Source organism: Myotis davidii, unplaced genomic scaffold (assembly GCF_000327345.1).
Source record: "Myotis davidii unplaced genomic scaffold, ASM32734v1 scaffold223, whole genome shotgun sequence".
Taxonomy (NCBI): Eukaryota; Metazoa; Chordata; class Mammalia; order Chiroptera; family Vespertilionidae; genus Myotis; species Myotis davidii.
In genome coordinates, this window is record NW_006294609.1 from 2,840,951 (window position 1) to 2,860,519 (window position 19,569).

The following is a 19,569-nucleotide window of genomic DNA, read 5'->3' on the forward strand; positions in this document are numbered from 1 at the left end:
CTCAGAAGCGCTGCCCGCCAGGCTAGCTCCCCGGGGAAGGGCCTGGTCTGGGTGGGAGGCGTGCCGGGCTGCGCATGTGTCGGGGATAACATCGGGCACATCTGCCTGAACAAGGAGACCTCCTAACCGAGGACAAAACTCTAAAATCAGACCCTAACTTCCACCTGTTTACGCAACGATGGCACTTCCTTTTTAACGTCAAAACAGCGCTAAAAACGCAGTGTGTTCCCTCAACAGCCCCTGAGCTGGGGGGCAGGTCTGCTTTATGCCTTCTGCGTGTTCTGAAGCCCACGGAGGGTGAGGCGGTGGCGGACCCACCAGGCCGGTGTCTGTGTGTGTGTGTGTGGGGGGGGGGGGGGGTTGGGGAGTTACTTAATCTCTCCGAGCCTCAGTTTTCTCATCGGTAAAATGGAGATATGGGTTGGGCCTTTTGCATTCTCTCTGACAGTTGCCACCGGAGTTCAGCATGGCCAGCGGTGCTCTTCATAACCGCCACGCACAGCTGCCTGGGGGTTTTGCTGATGAGAAGCCGTGAGCGAGAGACTCCCGGGGCCCAGGAGCACCCCCGCCCCAGCCTGACAGCAGGCGTGGGAGGTCCCATCCACACTGGGCCACAGTAGGCCGGGGCCCGGCGGGCATTCGCGGGTAAGGGAATAGGTCACCCGTGTCCTTAGGAAGGCCTGCTGCCGGCTGAGGCCCCCTGGGGACCCCACCAGCTCCCGCTCCCCCTCCAGAGCCTCTGCAGCAGCTTTGCCTTGCTTGTCATGCCTCTACCCACTTGTCTGTTTCAGAAACAGTGGAACGTCCAACTTGGTGAATCCCACTGCTTAACAGAAATTTGCTTTTCATTTAATGCCTACATGTTTTAAAGACTGGCATGGGGGTAGGGAAACAGGGGGCAAGTACTGCCTCTTGGAGGGAAAATACCCTCCCCACACACAAAGTCCTCTGTCCCTCAGAGATCCCTTGCAACCTCGCTGACCTCATCATCTTGTCCGAAAACGGGTGAAATGTTCAGGCCCAGGATGTCCGTGACAAATATTTCCGCCGTGATCTCCTCCGGGAGCTCCTCTTCCCAGCGCACTTCCGGCCCTGACGGACAAGAGAACGCACGTGTCTTCCCAACGACTGGGCTTCTGCCGCGGGAGCGTTTTCCCAGAAACGCAAGGAAGCCATACTCAGAGGGGACAGGTGCTTTGTGCTGTGGTTTGGCCTGGATTCCTTGAAAACACCCTGAGGGAGGGGGTTGCAGGGTTGGGGGAGGGGTCTGGTTACAATCCTTCCTTTATGGTTTGGGCCACTGGGGTCCTGAATCTACAAACCTCACTGGAAAGCCTTAATCCAGCGGTTCTCAACCTGTGGGTCACGACCCCTTTGGGGGGGTCGAAGACCCTTTCACACGGGTCGCCTAAGACCATTGGAAAACACATCTATAATTACATATTGTTTTAGTGATGAATCACTGTGCTTTCATTATGTTCAATTTGTAACAATGAAAATACATCCTGCATATCAGATATTTACATGATGACTCATAACAGTGGCAAAATTACAGTTATGAAGTAGCAACGAAAATAATTTTATGGTTGGGGGTCACCACAACATGAGGAACTGTATTAAAGGGTCGTGGCATTAGGAAGGTTGGGAACCACTGCCTTAATCACATGGTATTGCCGATTTTACCATTTCATTTCGAGACTCTTAGAAACACTAAATACATAATAATTGGGAAAGTTACATTCTGAGACCCCCTGAGATCACAAGGAATGGGGTGGGGCGGGGGGCGGGTTGGCGGTGACCCATCAGATCCCGGGCTCTAGAACTGAGTTCAGGAGCACTGTCTCACTTGAAATTGGGGATGGGATGGCCCAGCCAGGGTGGCTCAGTTGTTGAGCATTGACCTACGAAGCAGGAGGTCACAGTTCAAGTCCCTGGTCAGGGCCCATGCCAGTGTGGGGTGTGCAGGAGGCAGCCCATCAATGATTCTCTCTCATCATGCATGTTTCTCTCTCTCTCTCCCTCTCTCTTCCTCTCTGAAATCAATAGAAACAATAAAATAAAATAAAAAGATATTGGGTACAGACAATATAGTGGGGCCTTGACTTATGACTGTCCCGACTAACGAGTTTTTTGAGATACCAGCTGTCTTTAGGCTGATTTTTTGCATTGAGTTGATAGAGTAATTTGAGTTAACGAGCTCGGTCTCGGAACGAATTAAACTTGTAAGTCAAGGCCCCACTGTACAAGAGGGAGAAGGCAGGCCGGTGAGAAACCGTTGCTCCTGACTCCAGTCGCAATAACACGATGGCTCTGCCCACCATGGGGTCACGGGCCCAGCGTCGGGGTGTCACTGGAGTCATGTGCACACAGGCCGGCCCAGGAGAGGGGTCTGGATGGGTGCCTCCTGAGCTTGACTTTGCAACCCAAATCGCAGGGCCATTTTCCTCCCTCCAGTGGAGTAGAAGGAGGCAGGAAATCCTCAGGAAAGGAGGGATGATCATTGAAAACTAAAGTCGCCCTCGCCAGCTTGGCTCAGCGGACAGAGCACTGGCCCTCGGACTGAAGGGCCCGGGGTTCGATTCAGGTCAAAGGCACATACCTAGGTTGCAGGCTTGATCCCCGGCCCAGTTGGGGCGCGTGCGGGAGGCAACCAATGGATGATTCTTTCGCACATCGATGTTTCTCTCTCTGTCTCTCCCTCTCCCTTCCACTCTCTCCAGAAATCAATGGAGAAGTAGCCTCAGGTGAGGATTAACAACAGCAAAGAAACCTTTCAAGTCTGGCAGCTCGGAGGTTGGGCTTGTGCCACCTACCAAGTCACTGTCCTCTCCTAATCCAGTCCCTCTGGACAATTCCTCTTCTTCTGCAATAGCTTCCGAACTGTGTTCTCTCTACTGGCGGCCAGTCGCCACCCACCCGAGCCGGGAAGATGAAGATGGGCGGTGGTGTAAAGGAAGCCGCCAGGCCAGCGGCACGAAGGAGGGACAGACAGCGGGACCATGGCCTACACACGGCCACGCTCGCTAGCCCTTTCACAGAGTGTCCGTGGCCTTCCCCGCAGACTTGCTGTGTCGTATGCAGGGTACGAGGGAGGGCGGCTCGCACAGGTCCCGTAAGCCGACAGCAGGTGAGTGAGCCCAGCGGCCTGCCCGGACAGGACAGGACAGGGCGGCCCCAGTACCTTTGAGGGAGGAGGTGGCGGGCTCGGATGTCCAGCCCTCGGGGTTCAGGCCCAGCAGCGTGGCGAAGCAGTCGGACAGCTCCTCCTCCGTCATGTGCTCCCCTGGGCATCGGAAAGGAAAAAGGTGGCTGGTCAGCTCTCGGGACTAAGCCAGATATCAGAGCTTAGCATCAACACTGCGAGGTCTGAAAGGGAATTACTCCACAATTTTCTTCTCTTTTAATAAAGTATATTTATTTCAGAGAGGAAGGAAGAGATAGAAACATTAATGATGAGAGAGAAGCATTGATTGGCTGCTTCTGCAACCCCCTACCCCCACTGGGGACTGAGCCCGCAACCTGGGAGTGTGCCTTGACCCGGAATCGAACCATGACCTCCTGCTGCATAAGTCGACGCTCAAACACTGAGCCACAATGGCCAGGCACGATCTCCTTTTCTAGAGCCCTGGCTCAGTTGGTTGGGCATCGTCTGGTGCATCGAAAGTTGCCCGTTCCATTCCCAGTCATGCCCAGGTTTTGGACTCTATTCCTAGTAGGGGGCATGCAGGAGGCAGCGGATTAATGTTGCACTCTCCCTCTCCCTCTCTCTCTAAAAATCAACTTTAAAATCTTTAAAAAAAATATATCTAGAGAGTCCCATGTTGCTGCCACATATGCATCCTTACATGGTGTTAAAAGTGGGGACTCCCACAGGGGACATTCTTTGGGGCTTGTATGGAGACATCAGACAACTTTCTGATCGAGGCTGCCCTCAGCTTTACTTCGAACTCCCTCACAACCCTCGATCCCCGGGTTTGACTAAGACAAAACGATCACCCACAGAGAGAGCTCGCTTGATTTCCTCACATAAAATAATGGGGAAAATAACAGCGGAAAAGGAAAAACATTTATTTCACAAGTGCGCCTCATCATTGCCCCGTGGGATAGATGGCTGGCACTTGTCAAGTGGGGACAGGGAACCTCGAGGTGTCAGTCATGGGGGCATGACGGGCCTTCTTCTGGCCTCCAGGTCAGCATCCTTCCCGCTACCTCACGTTTGCGGGCTGTGTGGGCCACTAAGCGCATCCTGTCAAGTTAAAGATGCTGGATGGCGATGGTTCTGTCACCAGGGGGCGTGGCCCAATGGCCTGCGAGATAACCCTATTTGTGGGTTCACCTTTAGTTTGAAGCAGCCTCAGGAAATCCTCTCTTCGAATGGCTTTCTTTCCTTCTGAGTTGGTGTAGCCCAGAATGTCGAAGTTCTTCTGGATGGAACTCATGGTGTAACCAAAAGGTGGCCGATGGTTAAGGTAAACTTTCAGGAAATCCGGTAAGGTGATTTTGTCAATTACCTCTCCAGTGTCCACATACTCACTAAATTTGATTTCGTTAAATATATCATCGATCTAGGAAAGAGGTAAAAAAAAAAAAAAAGAAGCAGAAAGGTGCCAATATATTATTGATTTCAGAGAGGAAGGGAGAGGGGATTGAACCCACAATCCTGACATGTGCCCTGACTGGGAATGGAACCGTGACCTCCTGGTTCATATCTATATATATATATATATATATCCTTTCTTACCTTTAACACTGTCTTAGTACCCAATATTTTCAAAGAAACCACATATTCTCAATGCAACATTCTGGGAATGAACTTTTGAAAATGTTACATCATTGGTTAGGATACCAATGAACTATAATTGCTAGTATAAAAAAAGTAGCTTTAAATGGTAACACTGTTTCAGATATAGCATTTAGTGAGCTTATATTATACACAATTGCATATTAGATTACCTATAATTTTATCTACAAATAAAACACTATCCTGGAGCACATTCTTTACGTAATGTACTATGTAATTTTAAGTGTTATTATATACACATGCTTCTACTCACTGAGCCAGTGGAGACTGGGGCTGTACGTATGATCTTTGATGACAGACCGAGGTTCAAACCCTGGGTCTGCCACTTTCTACGTGCCCTGGGGGAGTAGCTTAACATTCCTCATCCTCGGCTTTCTCATCTTGAAAGAGGGTGTGATATGGTAAAACATCTGATTGGACTGTTTTGAAGCTAACTGCGACCATGTGTGTAAAGTGCTAAACGTAATGCCTAGCACATAACAAGTACTCAACAAGCAGCAACTACTCCGTGGTTATGCTGTGTTGTGTTGTTTTGTTTTGTTTTTAATCCTCCCACTGATTTTTAGAGAGAGTGGAAGAGAGAGGGAAAGACAGAGAGAAATATCAATGTGAGAGAAATGCATCGATTGGTTGCCTCCTGCATGAGCACTGACTAGGGCCCAGGCTGGGAAGGAGTCTGCAACAGAGGTATGTGCCCTTGACTGGAATCGAACCCGGGATCCTTCAGTCTGCAGGCCGATGCTCTTTCCACTGAGTCAAAATGGCTAGGGCCTGTGGTTATGCTTTGTATGTCCTTGCCAGTTACATGTAATTATAATCCATATATACAACGGCTTAAGTGACCGTTCGACCTTTCAACCGTTCAACCGGTAGCTATGACACACACTGTACATCAAGGGGGCAGACGCTAAACGCACAGGCATGGAAACATGGAACAGACTGATGAGTCTCAGAGGGAATGGGGAGGAGGGAGGATGGGAAGAGATTAACCAAATATCTTATATGCATACCAGAGGCCTGGTGCATGGATTTGTGCACCGGTGGGGTCCCTTGGCCTGGCCTGTGACGACCAGGCCGAAACCAGCAGTCTGACATCCCCCGAGGAGTCCCGGATTGTGAGAGGGCACAAGCCAGGCTGAGGGACTCCACTGGTGCACGAATCCATGCACTGGGCCTCTAGTATAATATAAATTACACTTTGTAAGTACATAAATAATGTAAGTGATACATGTAAAATATAAATGTAATATATGATCTGACTCAATTCAGAAATAGGAGACTAACCCAAAGATAACCCAAAGGAACCCAAAGGTGCCTGAAGTCACTCGTGCCCAGAGCAGAGCACGGCGTGTGTCCTCAGCATGATCCACTGCATGGGGATTCGCCGCTTACTCCTCCCCTGCTCAAGGGGCAGAGCTGGCAGTTTCGGCATCACTGACATCTCTTCCCCGAGCCTACTCTGCAAGTGGTAGGTGAGAAGGTAGGTTCTGCCGCATGTCGAAACAGAGTTCATGCTTGAAGAGGAACCTCAGAGATGGAACAAGAACACCGAGTGCCTTCCCAATGCCCCAGCGTGACGCTGCCCGCCCGGGGCACCCGGCTGGCCCGTGCTGGCATTCTCTCACGGGCCCACCTGCCGCTAAGGCAGTGGCTCCTCTGATTCACCCAGGGAGCTAAAACATCCTGATGCTCAAGTCCCATCCCCAGAGATGCTGATTTAATGGGCGTGGGGTGGTGTTATGGTTTTTATTTTTATTTTGTTGTTGTTAATCCTCACCGAGGATATTCTTTCCATTGATTTTTATTTATTAGTGGCCTGGTGCACGAATTCGTGCACATTGAAAGGAAATTAATTAGAAGAAATATTTTAATATCGCTATTTGCCCTTTCTCTAGAATAGAAGTGTCAACCAAATTCATGATCGACAATTACAGGTCAAAACACACGCATGCGATTGGTGCCAGCAAGGGCTTTATATGTATAGCACATGCGCGAGTCTACTTAGCCTTTTCTATATATAGAATAAACTTGCCTAATTAAACCTGCTTTCTGATGTAGCTAAATTTTTTACAGCCCAGTGAAGCACCCCAACTTCTCTTTCAGGTAATTGTCAGCAACACAGCAGTAAATATCAACACAAACCAGATTATTATTGTAGATCACGCAAGGAGAGCAAAGGGTAAAATATTTAACTGCAGCGGTGTTTGACTATATTCTACACAGAGAGAAAACCTGAAGTCATTGTCAAGGTCCACCGTTTCTTCTTTTTAGTCGGGTCAAGTTTCTAAGCTTTCTAAATCTCCACTTCCCAGCTAATGAAAAGAAAAGAGGATTCCACCGAGTCTCCTATCTACTTACTCCAGAACTTCTGTGAGGATCAAATGAGATGAGGCACGGAAAAATGCTTCACAGACATTTGGTTAAAGTGTGAAATGTTTCCACCTGGCTATAAAGCAAGTCGTGTTCCTGGGCTGAAGAAACTCCAAGAAGGCTAGTCACTAGGGAGAAAAGGAAGCTGGGTGTTGCTATGTGAGATCATTACCTGGCACCCACAGGGACTGTTTTTGGGCTGGGCTGTGGGCCGTATTTGATTTTATTGATTTCAAAGAGGAAGGGAGAGGGAGAAATAGAAACATCAACGATGAAAGAGAATCATTGATTGCCTGCCTCTTGCACACCTGCTACTGGGGATTGAGGCTGAAACCAGGGCATGTGCCCTGACTAGGAATTGAACTGTGATCTTCTGGTTCATAGGTCGACACTCAACCACTGAGCCACGTAGGCGGGACTCCTTGATTTTTAGAGAATGGAAGCGAGGGAGGGCAGGGAAGGGCTGAAGGGTGGCCAAGGAAGGTGCCCGGGTGAAAAGGCAAGCAGGTCGCTGGCCTGGCTCCCCCACGCTGCCCATCCAAGTGGGAAACTCCGAGAAGTCCAGAACCCTCGTTAGAACCAGCCCGTGCTAAAGGGGAGAGCAGTCAGGGCAGGTGTTTATTCAACAGCTTTTAAACATTAGACACCCAGCACCTGGCCTCGCCGTGGCACTGCTGCCGGCCCGTGACACGAGGGCCGCCTGTGCCTGTGGCCGGAGCCCCGGCCCAGGATGATTGCACGGCCGCCTCTGACACCCACCCCACAGGCCTTCGGGCTGGTGATCCTGCGCCGACCGCAGGAAGCCCCTGATGTCCTCAGAACCATGCTTCACAATTAAGCTTTAAGCCTCCCTGTTAACAGGAGGGGTCACCGTGCATCCTGCACGGAGGCCACCTCTCGCTTCTATCAACGGCGCCTGGTGAGCCGGTTCTTCTGCGACAGTTCCACAGACTCCGGGAGGGCTCTCCCCCTCCTTCCGGCGCACAGAGCTCTCGGGAACGTGCTCCGCAACAAGGAGACAGTCTTCTGTCACAGCATCACCTTCGTGTTGCCGCCCAGTGCTTCTGCGCTGACCTGGGGCAGGCGAGGAGGGGCTGCGGGGCAGGTGTCAGGGGTGGGCCGGGCCAGGACACAGTCACATCTGGAGACACCCCTGCTATTTCTGCATCACTGTGTGACTCACAGCTGCCCTCTGCTTCCGCCAGTAACCACACCTGGATGGCAGCTGCCTCTCTGTCCAGGGACACGCCACGGAGTGCCAAGTCCTGCCCACTGGACGCAGTCGCCTTTAGTGCCCCGCCACAGTACTGTGTCCCTGTCGTCTGTGGTGGGTGACTCAGAGATGAGGCCACCACCCAATCACAGGGCCCTTCCTGGTGACCTTCTCCCAGCTGCTCATCAGAGCCCGGGCCTCAAACACCTCCGGGACTCTTCCCTGCCCCACGTGAATGTTTTTAAAGGTTTCCAAATCAGAAGGGCGAGTCCTTCATCTTGTTCCAAACCCACAACCAAGGGTCAGCGAGGGGCCCGCAGCTCTTCGAAATCTCGATCCTGCCTTGCAGCTGCACCCAGAAATAGTGTGGATAAAGGACACTGGTATTCAGACCTTATAACACAGAAGTCCACACCTGAAGCCTGTGTGATCCTATGAACCAAGGCCACCCCAACCAATTCAAATAAATAGAGGAGATAGATGATGGATGGATGGAGAGAGAGGCAACAAACACAGGCAGTTCCTCAAACAGTTCACCATGGAGTCACCACTGACGCTGCCACATCCCTCCCAGGTGTGCACGCAAGAGAAGTCAAAACACGCCTCTACTAGTAACAAAGACACGTACGCAAATACACATGACAGTGTTACAGCAGCCAAAAGGTGGAAACAGCCCAGGTGTCCACCAGTTGATGAAGGGGAAGAAATAAGATGTGCCCTGCCCACATGAATGAGTAGAATATGATTCAGCCATGAAAAGGAATGCAGGACTGAGTCACGCTACAACGTGGGGGCACCTTGAAAACACAGTGAGAAGCCCTGGCCAGAGGGTTCAGTTGGTTGGAACGTCATTCTGTACTCCAAAAGGTTGTGGGTTCGACTCCCAGTCAGGGCACATACCTATGTGGCAGGTTTGATCCGCAGTCAGGGAGCGTATGGAAGGCAAATGATGTTTCTCTCTCTCTCTCTCTCTCTCTTTCTCTCTCTTTCTTCCTCCCTCCCTCCCTCCCCCCTCTTCCCCTCTCTCTTTAAAAATCAATAAAAACATATCCTGGGGTAAGGATTTAAAACATTAAAATAAATATGTGTGTGTGTGTGTGTGTGTGTGTGTGTGATTTAAAATATGAATAACCATTTAGCCTGTGCAGCGGGATTATAATTGTTTTCTTCATTCCACTTATATATCTTTTCCGATGTGTTAACATTTAAAATCAGGAAGAAACCCAATCCATTGCATTTTTAAGTTATATGTTCTTATTGATTTCAGAGAGGAAGGGAGAGGGAGAGAGAGCTGGAAACATCCATGATGAGAGAGAATCATCGATGTGCTGCCTCCTGCACGCCCCCCAAGGGGATTGAGACGGCAACCTGGGCATGTGTCCTGACCGGGAATCGAACAGTGACCTCCTGGTTCACAGGTCAATGCTTAACCACTGAGCAACACCGGCCGGGCTCAATTGCATTTTAAACCACAGTTTCTCTGGGGAACATTCTCCTGGGAGTGTTGCTGGTGCCCCTGTGGATCCCCCACCCCCACCCTACAGCTGGGGGTGCTCAGACATTGTCTGAGTCCCACCTCCCAGAGGCACCCCATCCCCACGGGCCAGGTTAGCAGCAGCCCCACGGGGAAGAACTGTCACTGAGCTCTTCCTGCACCGAGTGCCTCTCAGGCATCGCCTCCTAGGTCCTCCCTGCCCCAGCCAGCCTGACCCTCGCTCTGACCAGCGCACCCCCTTGGTGGCAAGGAACCTGTCTTTTAGGAACATCTGCAGGGGAGGTTGCTCTTAGGAGCTCGCCTGCTCTCCCAGAACCTTCCTCCTGAGCCACTTACGCAAGAACCATGTTCAGTGCTTCACGCGGACCCGAGCTCTCTGTCTTGGGGCCGGTTTCCTAAAGAGCACATCCCCCCGCTGTCCTTGCTCTCCTCCTGCCTACCTTCTCTTCCGAGGGGTAGAAGCCGATGGCTCTCATGACAAAAGGCACCTCCGACAGGCAAATGTGTTCCGACACCTTCCTGGCCTCCATTGTGTCGATACCTTGACTACGGAGCTGCGAGTAGTAAAAATAGTCTTCCAGCTCCTGCGTGGAAGCAAAATGGAAACACAGCGTGCGTTGTGGCTTCAGTGGGAAGCATCCATTAAGACTCCAAGGACATTTTCTAGAAAGTACATTTTGAGCTCAGTGGGGGTGGGGGGGAGGAGAAAAAGAGCTTTGGTGGGGAAAGCACGAGAGTTACCCCCGGACACGTGTGTTTTGCAAACTCCTAACTCGATGTTACCAGGCGTGTTTACTCTGAGGATGATTACCCTGTAGAATTTTCCTTCCCTGCCACCAGACACCAGGCCATAGAACGGGATCAAGTCTTCACCCCCAAGAGAGACAGCTGCCTCCAGGGCGCTAGAACGAGAGCAGAAATGGGGCTGTTAGAAAGCTCTCGAGCGCCAGCAGCCTGGGCCGGGGCCGCGGGCCCTGCGGGCCTCCAAAGGCTATTCCGGGGCGCAGCTACGATTAGGGTCTCTGTAAACCTGTTAAGAAAACGCCCTCCATGATGAACCAAAAATGAAAAGTTCCATTCCAAGCGCGGCGTCCGGTGGTACAGGTCCAACGCCTTAATGACAGTGATATCCACACGCAGACGGCAGAGCAGGCGCCTGGCAAGGTGTCGGCGATCTTTGGGGACCACGCCTCTCCAGAGGGAGTCCTCCCTGCACCGCGGCTCTGCCCGTGACTCCAGACCTGCACGTGGCCAGGGCCGAGGGCCCTGGGTGGTAGAGGTGAACTGCCAACGCTAATTGCTTCCATGAACACTCAGGAGGCCACAGGGGACCCATGCCAGTCGGATAAAAATAACCCTCTGCTCTCTAACTCAGGGTCAGGTTTTCCAAAAATAGGCCCATAAGGTAAGAAAACCTACTTTTGTATGAGACCGACTTCGCCTCGCTTAGAATGCTAATGATACTATGAAATCGTTATAATAACCCACTCACTGGATCTCCGCTAACCAGGCCACTAGCCTCCTTGTGGGTTATTAAAACACACTGCAGCCGGCCAGTGTGACTCAGTGGTTGAGCATCGACCTATGAACCAGGAGGTCAGGGTTCGATTCCCGGTCGGGGCACATGCCCAGGTTGCGGGCTTGATCAGCAGAGTGGGGCGTGCAGGAGGCAGCCGATCAATGATTCTCTCTCATCATTGATGTTTCTATCTCTCTCTCTCACTCCCTTCCTCTCTGAAATCAATAACAATATTTTTTTAAAAAACCACAACACACTGCAGTGTAGACCACAGCAGAGAAGTGGTTTAGTATCTAGACTCTGGGCTCCCAGTTCTGCCCCTTGCAGGTAACTTCACCTTTCTGGGCCTCAGTTTCCTCTTCTGTAAAGTGGGAATAACTGCAGGGTCTGCCTCACAGGTTGTTGTGAGAATTAAGTGGATGCAATAAGGGATTTGTCAAGAAGCCCTTTATTTTTGTGCTGTGATGAGTGCCTGCTGAGGTGTGGGCTTGAATCAGAAAGACGGCAAGAACCCCACCCACCACTGCTCCGTCACCACTAGTGCAGGTCACCTAACCCCTGGGAGCTAGTTTCCAAGCCTGTACAGTGGGGACGGCGACAGCCCCTACCTCACAGGGCAGCTGTGAGGATGAAATCGGACAGTATCTGGAAAGCACCCGGACAGGGCCTGGGCTGGAACAGACTTGGTACGAGCAGTTAAAATTATTGCCCTGACCGGTTTGGCTCAGTGGATAGAGCGTCAGCCTGCGGACTGAAGGGTCCCAGGTTCGATTCCGGTCAAGGGCATGGACCTTGGTTGTGGGCACATCCCCAGTAGGGGGTGTGCAGGAGGCAGCTGATCGATGTTTCTCTCTCATTGATGTTTCTAACTCTCTATCCCCCACCCTTCCTCTCTGTAAAACATCAATAAAATATATTTTTTTAAAAATTATTACTGCCGTTGACTGGGAACTGACATGCACCTCCACCTCCCACACAACTGTCCCCACTCCTCCCAATAGGGCCCTGCACAAGCCCTACACACGGTCGGTGAAGCTGGAGTGATTGCCAGGTGGACCTGGGGTCCCAGCCCAGTCTTCACGCGGCTCTTGGCTCTGATGTTAGCCATCGAGGCAGGTGCCCAGCTGTGGGGGCTCCGTCTCTGTGGCCTCCAGGCCAGGCCCAAGCCCAGTCCCAACAGGCTCCGTGGGCAGGGAGGCCACTTTAGCCGTGTGGCTTCTGGGTAAAGGCCAGAAGTTACACAGAGGACCCTGTCAACACCAGGAGTGCCCAAGGGGACAGTCACAGGAGCCCCCGTCCTCTGCCAGCAGCCTTTGGTGGTCAGAGCTATACCATGTCCCCTGCAGACAGAGTAGCAAGCTTTCCACACCACCGGGAGCAGACTGAGGGCAAGGCCTGAGTCCTTTTGTTTTTAAATTCTTAAAAAAAAAGTTTTATTGACTTCAGAGAGGAAGGGAGAAGAAGAGATGAAGAAGAGATGGACTCATCAATGATAAGAGAGAATCACCAATTGGCTGCCTCCTGCACACACCCCCCATCGGGGACCGAGCCCGCAACCTGGGCACATACCCTGACCGGGAATAGAACCGTGACCTCCTGGTTCATAGTTCCACGCCCAACCACTGAGCCACGCGGGCCTGGCAATGCCTGAGTCCTTGGTCACCTCTGTAACGGCGGCCCTGGCACAGTGCCCGGCATTGGTTGGGGTGTAACACCTGCCTGCTGTTGCTGAGTATTCAGAAGGGGTCTGCACTGGCCCCCGTCCTCACAGGCCAAGCTGCTCCCCAACACGCACCTGAGGTTGACTTCCCACTGCACCACAGACAGGTCCTGTCCCCCGGCCGTGAAGATGTAGTGGCCATTGTGGGAGAGGGCCATCCCGGCCACCCCGTTCGGGTGGCAGACGATAGCACAGGTCTTATGGGGGTTGCCATCTATCGGTAAGATCTGGAGTCCGACCTGGAAAGGAACAGGCAACCGGATATTCAGGCTCGGATGACCAGGTCCCAGGCTGGGCCCAGCACCTGCACAGTGACCTTCAGGCCTGTCACTGGGAAGACTCCTGTGTGTGAACGCGTTTCAGGTGGCAGAGGGTTCGCACACACAGACCCCTGCAGGGTGATCCCTTTGGGGAGAGATGCCAGGTTCCAGCAAGGACACAGAGGGGAGCTTTCCTCCCGTCTTCATAGACGGATGTCCAAGGTTTTCCAGAATAATTCTAACATCCTATGATTTTATGCTTTCCTGTACAGGTCACTCATTAAGTGCACAACTAAGTGTAACTAATTTGTATGCTTTTACTAGTATAAGATGTTTTAAAATACGTTTACTAGTGGCCCAGTGCACGGATTCGTGCACATTGAAAAGAAATTAATTAGAAGAAATATTTTAATATCGCTATTTGCCCTTTCTCTAGAAGTGTCAACCAAATTCATGATCGATAATGACAGATTGAAACACATGCGTGCGATTGGCGCCAGTGAGTTTTATATGTATTACACATATAGCCTTTTCTATGTATAGAATAAACTTGCTTAGTTAGACCTGCTTTCTAATTTGGCTAAACTTCTCCAGCCCAGTGAAGCACCCCAACTTCTCTTTCAGGTAATTGTCAGCAACACAGCAGTAAATATCAACATGAAGTAGATTATTACTGTAGATCACGCAAGGAGAACAAAGGGTAAAAGATTTAACTGCAGCAGTGTTTGGCTATATTGACTATATTCTGTGCAGTAAGAAAACCTAAAGTCATTTTCAAGGTCCACCATTTCTTACTTCTTTTCAGTCTGGTCAAGTTTCTAAGCTTTCTAAATCTCCATTTCCTGGCTAATGAAAAGAAAAGAGGATTCCACCGAGTCTCCCATCTACCCACTCCAGGACTTCTGTGAGGATCAAATGAGATGAGGCACAGGGAAACATTTGGCTTCACAGACATTTGGTTAAAGTGTAAAATGTTTCCACCTGGCTATAAAGCAAGTCGTGTTCCTGGGCTGAAGAAACTGCAAGGAGGCTAGTTGTTTCTAGGGAGAGGAAGCTGGGTGTTGCTACGTGACGTCATTACCCAGTGCCCCCAGCCACTGTTTCCGGGCTGGGCTGGGCCGTGGGCTGCATTTTGCGCCATGGGGTCTCGGCAGCATTGGCTGCAATGTGGTGGGCTGTCACTCCAGGGTGGTGGCAGGGCCTGTGTCCCACTTGGGGGAAGCTGACTGTTGCTTTGTGGGCACCAGGTCCACGGTGCCATTTCTCTGTAAATGGCCAGTGCGCGTCATGGCAGCTCCTGCATTAAGCATGTGCCCCATGGTGTTCAGTGCATGTCATAGTAACTGGTCGGATGGTCGGACACTTAGCACATTAGTCTTTTGTACTAATAAAAGACTGATTGATTTCAGAGAGAGGAAGGGAGAGAGAGAGAGAGAGAGAGAGAGAGAGAGAAACATCAATGATGAAAGAGAATCACTGATAGGCCTCCTCCTGCACACCCCTTACTGGGGATCAAGCCTGTAACCTGGGCATGTGCCCTGTCAGGGATTCAAACTGTGACCTTCTGGTTCACAGGTTGATGCTCAACCATAAGTCACACTGGGCGAGAAAGATTTTTTTCCCACGTAAATAAATTGGGAAGAATAAAATCCTTTGGGGACCATGTGTCTGCTTGGAAATGTCTTCTCAGAGTCACCCTCACTTGTCTGTGGCTGTTGTCAGTATCACCATGGACCCAGGAGGAGGGAGCTGGACTTGGCTAGGAAACCAAGCATCCTTGATAGAATCCTTGGGACCGATCGCCACTCAAAGCACACAGCCGCCTCCCGAGGCAGGCAGAGCAGACCGTACCTTGTCTCTGTTGATGAACACCAAGTAGCGCCTCTCCAGCTCCATGGCGGTTTTCACGGGGAGGATCTGGACCTGCTCCATGGGAGACCCGAAGACTGGCCCCAGAAGTGTCTTTCTGCAGGAGGAAGAGAGCCGTTTCCAATTCCACAAATCGGAACACGGGCTTTCTGACTAGCTGCCTTTCGTGATGCCCTGCACGTTTCCAACTGTGCATTACCTGCCTTGTCACTCAGCAGAGCCCGTCCATAAGACAAGCTCTCTCCGCCACTGCTCACAGCTGCCGTAAAGAGGGGGCAACAGCTCCAAACGGTGAGGGCTCCCGGGGAGCTGACTGTGAAGGCGCTTTGAGCAGGGAGCCTCTGACTGGCCTCCTGGACAGCTGAGTGAAGGGAACATTATGCCCCGAGAACGTGTACATGAACGAGGGACGAGGGATGGGAAAAAGGCCGCAGCGAGGAAGTGACACGCGCTGGCAGGAGGCGTGCGGCGCCCCTTCCCGGTGGCAGGCCAGGAGATCAGAGGGAGATGCGCCGGTTGATCCAGGAACCTGACACCCGGCCTCAGCACAGCACACAGATTTCCAAAAAACGCGCTGCGAGTCAAGTGATAATGAATCGTCTCCCCGCAGCGGGCAGCTTCTTTAATTCAGACTCTTACACGAATTAGGAATTGGATCTGAGGTGAGGTTCCCAGACAGGACCTTAAGCCCAGCGCTGGGTTTCCCCTGAGCCTGCAAAACCTGAGCCTTGGGACCCTTGCTCACGCCTTCTGGGGCTCTGGAAGGCCCTAGCCCAGTGGTTCTCAACCTGGGGTCACGACCCCTTTGGCGGCCGAACGACCCTTTCACAGAGTTACCTAAGACCATCCTGCATATCAGATATTTACATGACGATTCATAACAGTAGCAACATGACAATTATGAATAGCAACAAAAATAATTTTATGTTTGGGTCACAACATGAGGAGCTGTATTTAAAGGGCCAGAAGGTTGAGAACCACTGCCTAGCCTTTATTTATTTATGTTTTAACTAGAGGCCCGATGCACGAAATTCGTGCAAGAGTAGACCTTCCCTCCCCCAGCTGCTGGCACCGGCTTCCCTCTGGCCCCTGGGACCTGGGCTTTCCTCTGGCCACCAGCAGGCATCCAGGGCCCGGGCTTCCCGGAAGGACATCTGGTCTAATTAGCATATTACACTTTTATTATTATAGGTAAATATTCAACACTTAAATAAAAAAGCAAAGATTTGCATAACAGATAAAAAAGAATGCATAGCACATCTACATGCTGTCCAAACAAGATATGTGTTAGGGTCTTTCAATATAGACCATTTCAAGGCCTGTGCACGAAATGTGCAAGAGTAGACCTTCCCTCCCCCAGCTGCTGGCACCGGCTTCCCTCTGGCCCCTGGGACCTGGGCTTTCCTCTGGCCACCAGCAGGCACCCGGGACCCGGGCAGCCCTGGCTTCGTCCAGAAGGTCATCTGGAAGGACGTCCAGAAGGACGTCTGGTCTAACTAGCATATTACACTTTTATTATTATAGATCCTCACCTGAGGACAGGCCCTCAGTGATTTTAGAGAGAGAGGAAAGAAGAGGGAGAGAGAGAGAGAGAAACATGGATCAGTTGCCTCCTGTATGTGCCCCGCCCGCACCCCCACCCAGGTATGGGCCCTGACCAGAACCGAACCTGCGACCCTTCGCTGCGCGGGATGATGCTTCAACCAACTGAGCCGTAATGGCCAGGGATCTCATCTTATGGTATTATGAGCCCCTCACTGTACAGGTTTCTTTCCTGTGTCCCCTGCACCCAGCCTGTGTCTGGCAGGCACAGCAGACACTCCAGGTATATGAGCTGAATAAACAAAGAGCAAATCCACTCGACAGCCGTTTTAGCACCATGTTAGGTACTTGGGACACAGAAATGAGTGAGATTTGGTTGAATTCCATAGTGGTGATGGTTGCACAACTTGGTGAATACAGTAAAAACCATTGGGGGGAAAATGTAAACTTTATGGCGTGTGAATTATATGTAAATTTAAATTATAAACAAATAAGGTCAAGTGATTCAACCTGTGCCTCAGGCTCTTCTGGTAAAATAGGGGAAATGACGCTACTTACACCCTGAGACTGTGGTGAGCACTAAATAAGTTAATATATACAAAGCACATAGTAGGAGCTGTATAACTACTACCTGGTATTGTTAAAATACCTAGTCCTGACCGGTGTGTCTCAGCTGATTGTCCCCTGAATTGAAGGGTGCCAGTTTGATTCTCGGTCAGAGCACATGCCTGGGTTCTGAGCTCAACCCCCAGTAGGAGGTGTGCAGGAGGCAGCTGATCCATGTTTCACTCTCACATCAATGTTTCTCTCTCTCCCTTCCTCTCTCTCTAAAAATCAAATTACATTTTTTTAAAAAATCTAACAATTTCATAAAATTAACATTTTCTTCTGATTAAAAAAGTATATGTTTATTGTGAAAGTTTTCAAACATGTTGGCGTAAAGCAGAAAATCTAGCCGTAAGTACATTGCTATACCCTTTATCCCAAGAGAATCATGGGAATAGTTTGGTGTGTATGACTCGATAATTATTTTATATATATTCTAACCTATATAATTATAATTTTATATGAAAAACTATAAATTAAATAAGTATGATTTGTATGAAAATATATTCATGCTTATTTGGCCATTTGCTTCATCTCATGTTATACCTTGGAGATTTTTCTGATTCTCTGCAGACAGCTTATCTTTTTCTTTTTTCTTTTCTTTTTTTTAAATATGTTTTTATTGATTTCAGAGAGGAAGGGAGAAGGGAGAGAGAGAGAGAGAGAGAGAGAGAGAGAGAAACATCCATGATAAGAGAGAATCATGGATTGGCTGCCTCCTGCACACCCACTACTGGGATGGAGCCCGCAACCTGGGCATGTGCCCTTGACCGGGAATTGAACCCCTCTCTGCAGGCCTATCCACTGAGCCAAACCATCTGGGGCTTCTTTTTTCTTTTCTAAAAACAGCATCATGTTGGCCCAGGCCAAGGCAGCTCGGTTGGTTAGAGCACCATCCGGATACGCCAAGGTTGCAGGTTCAATCCCTGGTAAGGGCATTTACAAGAAGTACCCAGAAGGCATAAATAAGTGAAACAACAAACAGATCTCTCTCTCTCTCTCTCTCTCTCTCTCTCTCCATTAAGAAAATAAATTTTGAGCCAAAACCGGTTTGGCTCGGTGCCTAGAGCGTTGGCCTGTGGACTGAAAGGTCCCAGGTTCGATTCCGGTCAAGGGCATGTACCTGGATTGCGGGCACATCCCCAGCGGGAGGTGTGCAGGAGGCAGCTGATTGATGTTTCTCTCTCATCGATGTTTCTAACTCTCTCTCTCCCTTCCTCTCTGTAAAAAATCAATAAAAGTATATTTTTAAAAAAAAGAAAATAAATTTTTAAAAGTAAAAGCATCGTGTTTCAGTGCACTGACAGGCCACCATCTAACTAATCCCCTATTAATGGGCATTTGGATTGTTTCCATTTTAAAAAATATTTTCAAACAAGACAGCCTTTGACTTGTGTCTTGGCATGCTGTGAGCCCTGTGTGGGCTGCGCTCCTGGAAGTCAGAGATACCATCAGATTTAATCGAGGGTAACGGATTGCTCTCCCAAAGGTCGCCCCGATTTCCAGCGGCAGCAGCGGCGGCGGGGAGAGGTGCCCTTCCCCTTGGCCCCTCGCCGACACCGGGCGCCATGGATCACTTTTATCTTTGCTAATCTGATTTGTGGGAACGGTGTCTTGCTCTCATTTGCACTTGTGCAATACCAGGAGCATCTGCTCATAGGTTTATGGGCCTTTTCCTGGGAACTGCCTTCCCGCGTCCTTTCAAATATTGTGAAATGCACCTGAAACCCGTTTGGGGATTTATCATGAAAAGGCAGCTCCTGCCCAACTGAGGTGGCTACAAGGCTTTATTGTCCCTGCCACTTCCAGTGCCTTCCGCGAGGGGTTTTATTGGAAGGATGGAAATGTTTGGGGCCAGAGCGGGTGATTGAACAACACTGTGAATAAATATACTCAGTGCCCCAGGCTCGTCCACTATAAAATGGTTAGGTTTCTCTCGATACATTTATTTCCTAAGAAAGATACTGCCCTGGTCGGTGGCGCTTGGGGGTTACAGTGTCGACCTGTGCACCTAAGGGTTGCAGGTTCGGTTCCTGGTCAAGGGCACCTGTGGGAGGCAATCAGTCAATATGTCTCTTTCACATCAAGGTCCCCCCCCACCCCACTCTCTCTAAAACCTCGATGGGAAAAAATATTCTCTGGTGAGAAGGAAGGAAGGAAGGAAGGAAGGAAGG

General features: G+C 50.4%; 1 protein-coding gene across 1 annotated transcript in view; it reads right to left on the bottom strand.

The window, feature by feature from the left end:
* Positions 1 to 827: 827 nt before the first annotated feature.
* Positions 828 to 19,569, bottom strand: part of WDR66 (WD repeat domain 66) — a 46,345-nt gene continuing 27,603 nt past the window's right edge. The window contains exons 16-22 of the mRNA XM_015567338.1: positions 15,230 to 15,344; positions 13,194 to 13,357; positions 10,691 to 10,781; positions 10,320 to 10,463; positions 4,337 to 4,565; positions 3,182 to 3,283; positions 828 to 1,092 (exon numbers count right to left, since the gene is read on the bottom strand). Coding sequence (XP_015422824.1) covers positions 956 to 1,092; positions 3,182 to 3,283; positions 4,337 to 4,565; positions 10,320 to 10,463; positions 10,691 to 10,781; positions 13,194 to 13,357; positions 15,230 to 15,344 — 982 coding nt within the window. The 3' untranslated portion in view covers positions 828 to 955. The remainder of the gene's footprint in view (positions 1,093 to 3,181; positions 3,284 to 4,336; positions 4,566 to 10,319; positions 10,464 to 10,690; positions 10,782 to 13,193; positions 13,358 to 15,229; positions 15,345 to 19,569) is intronic.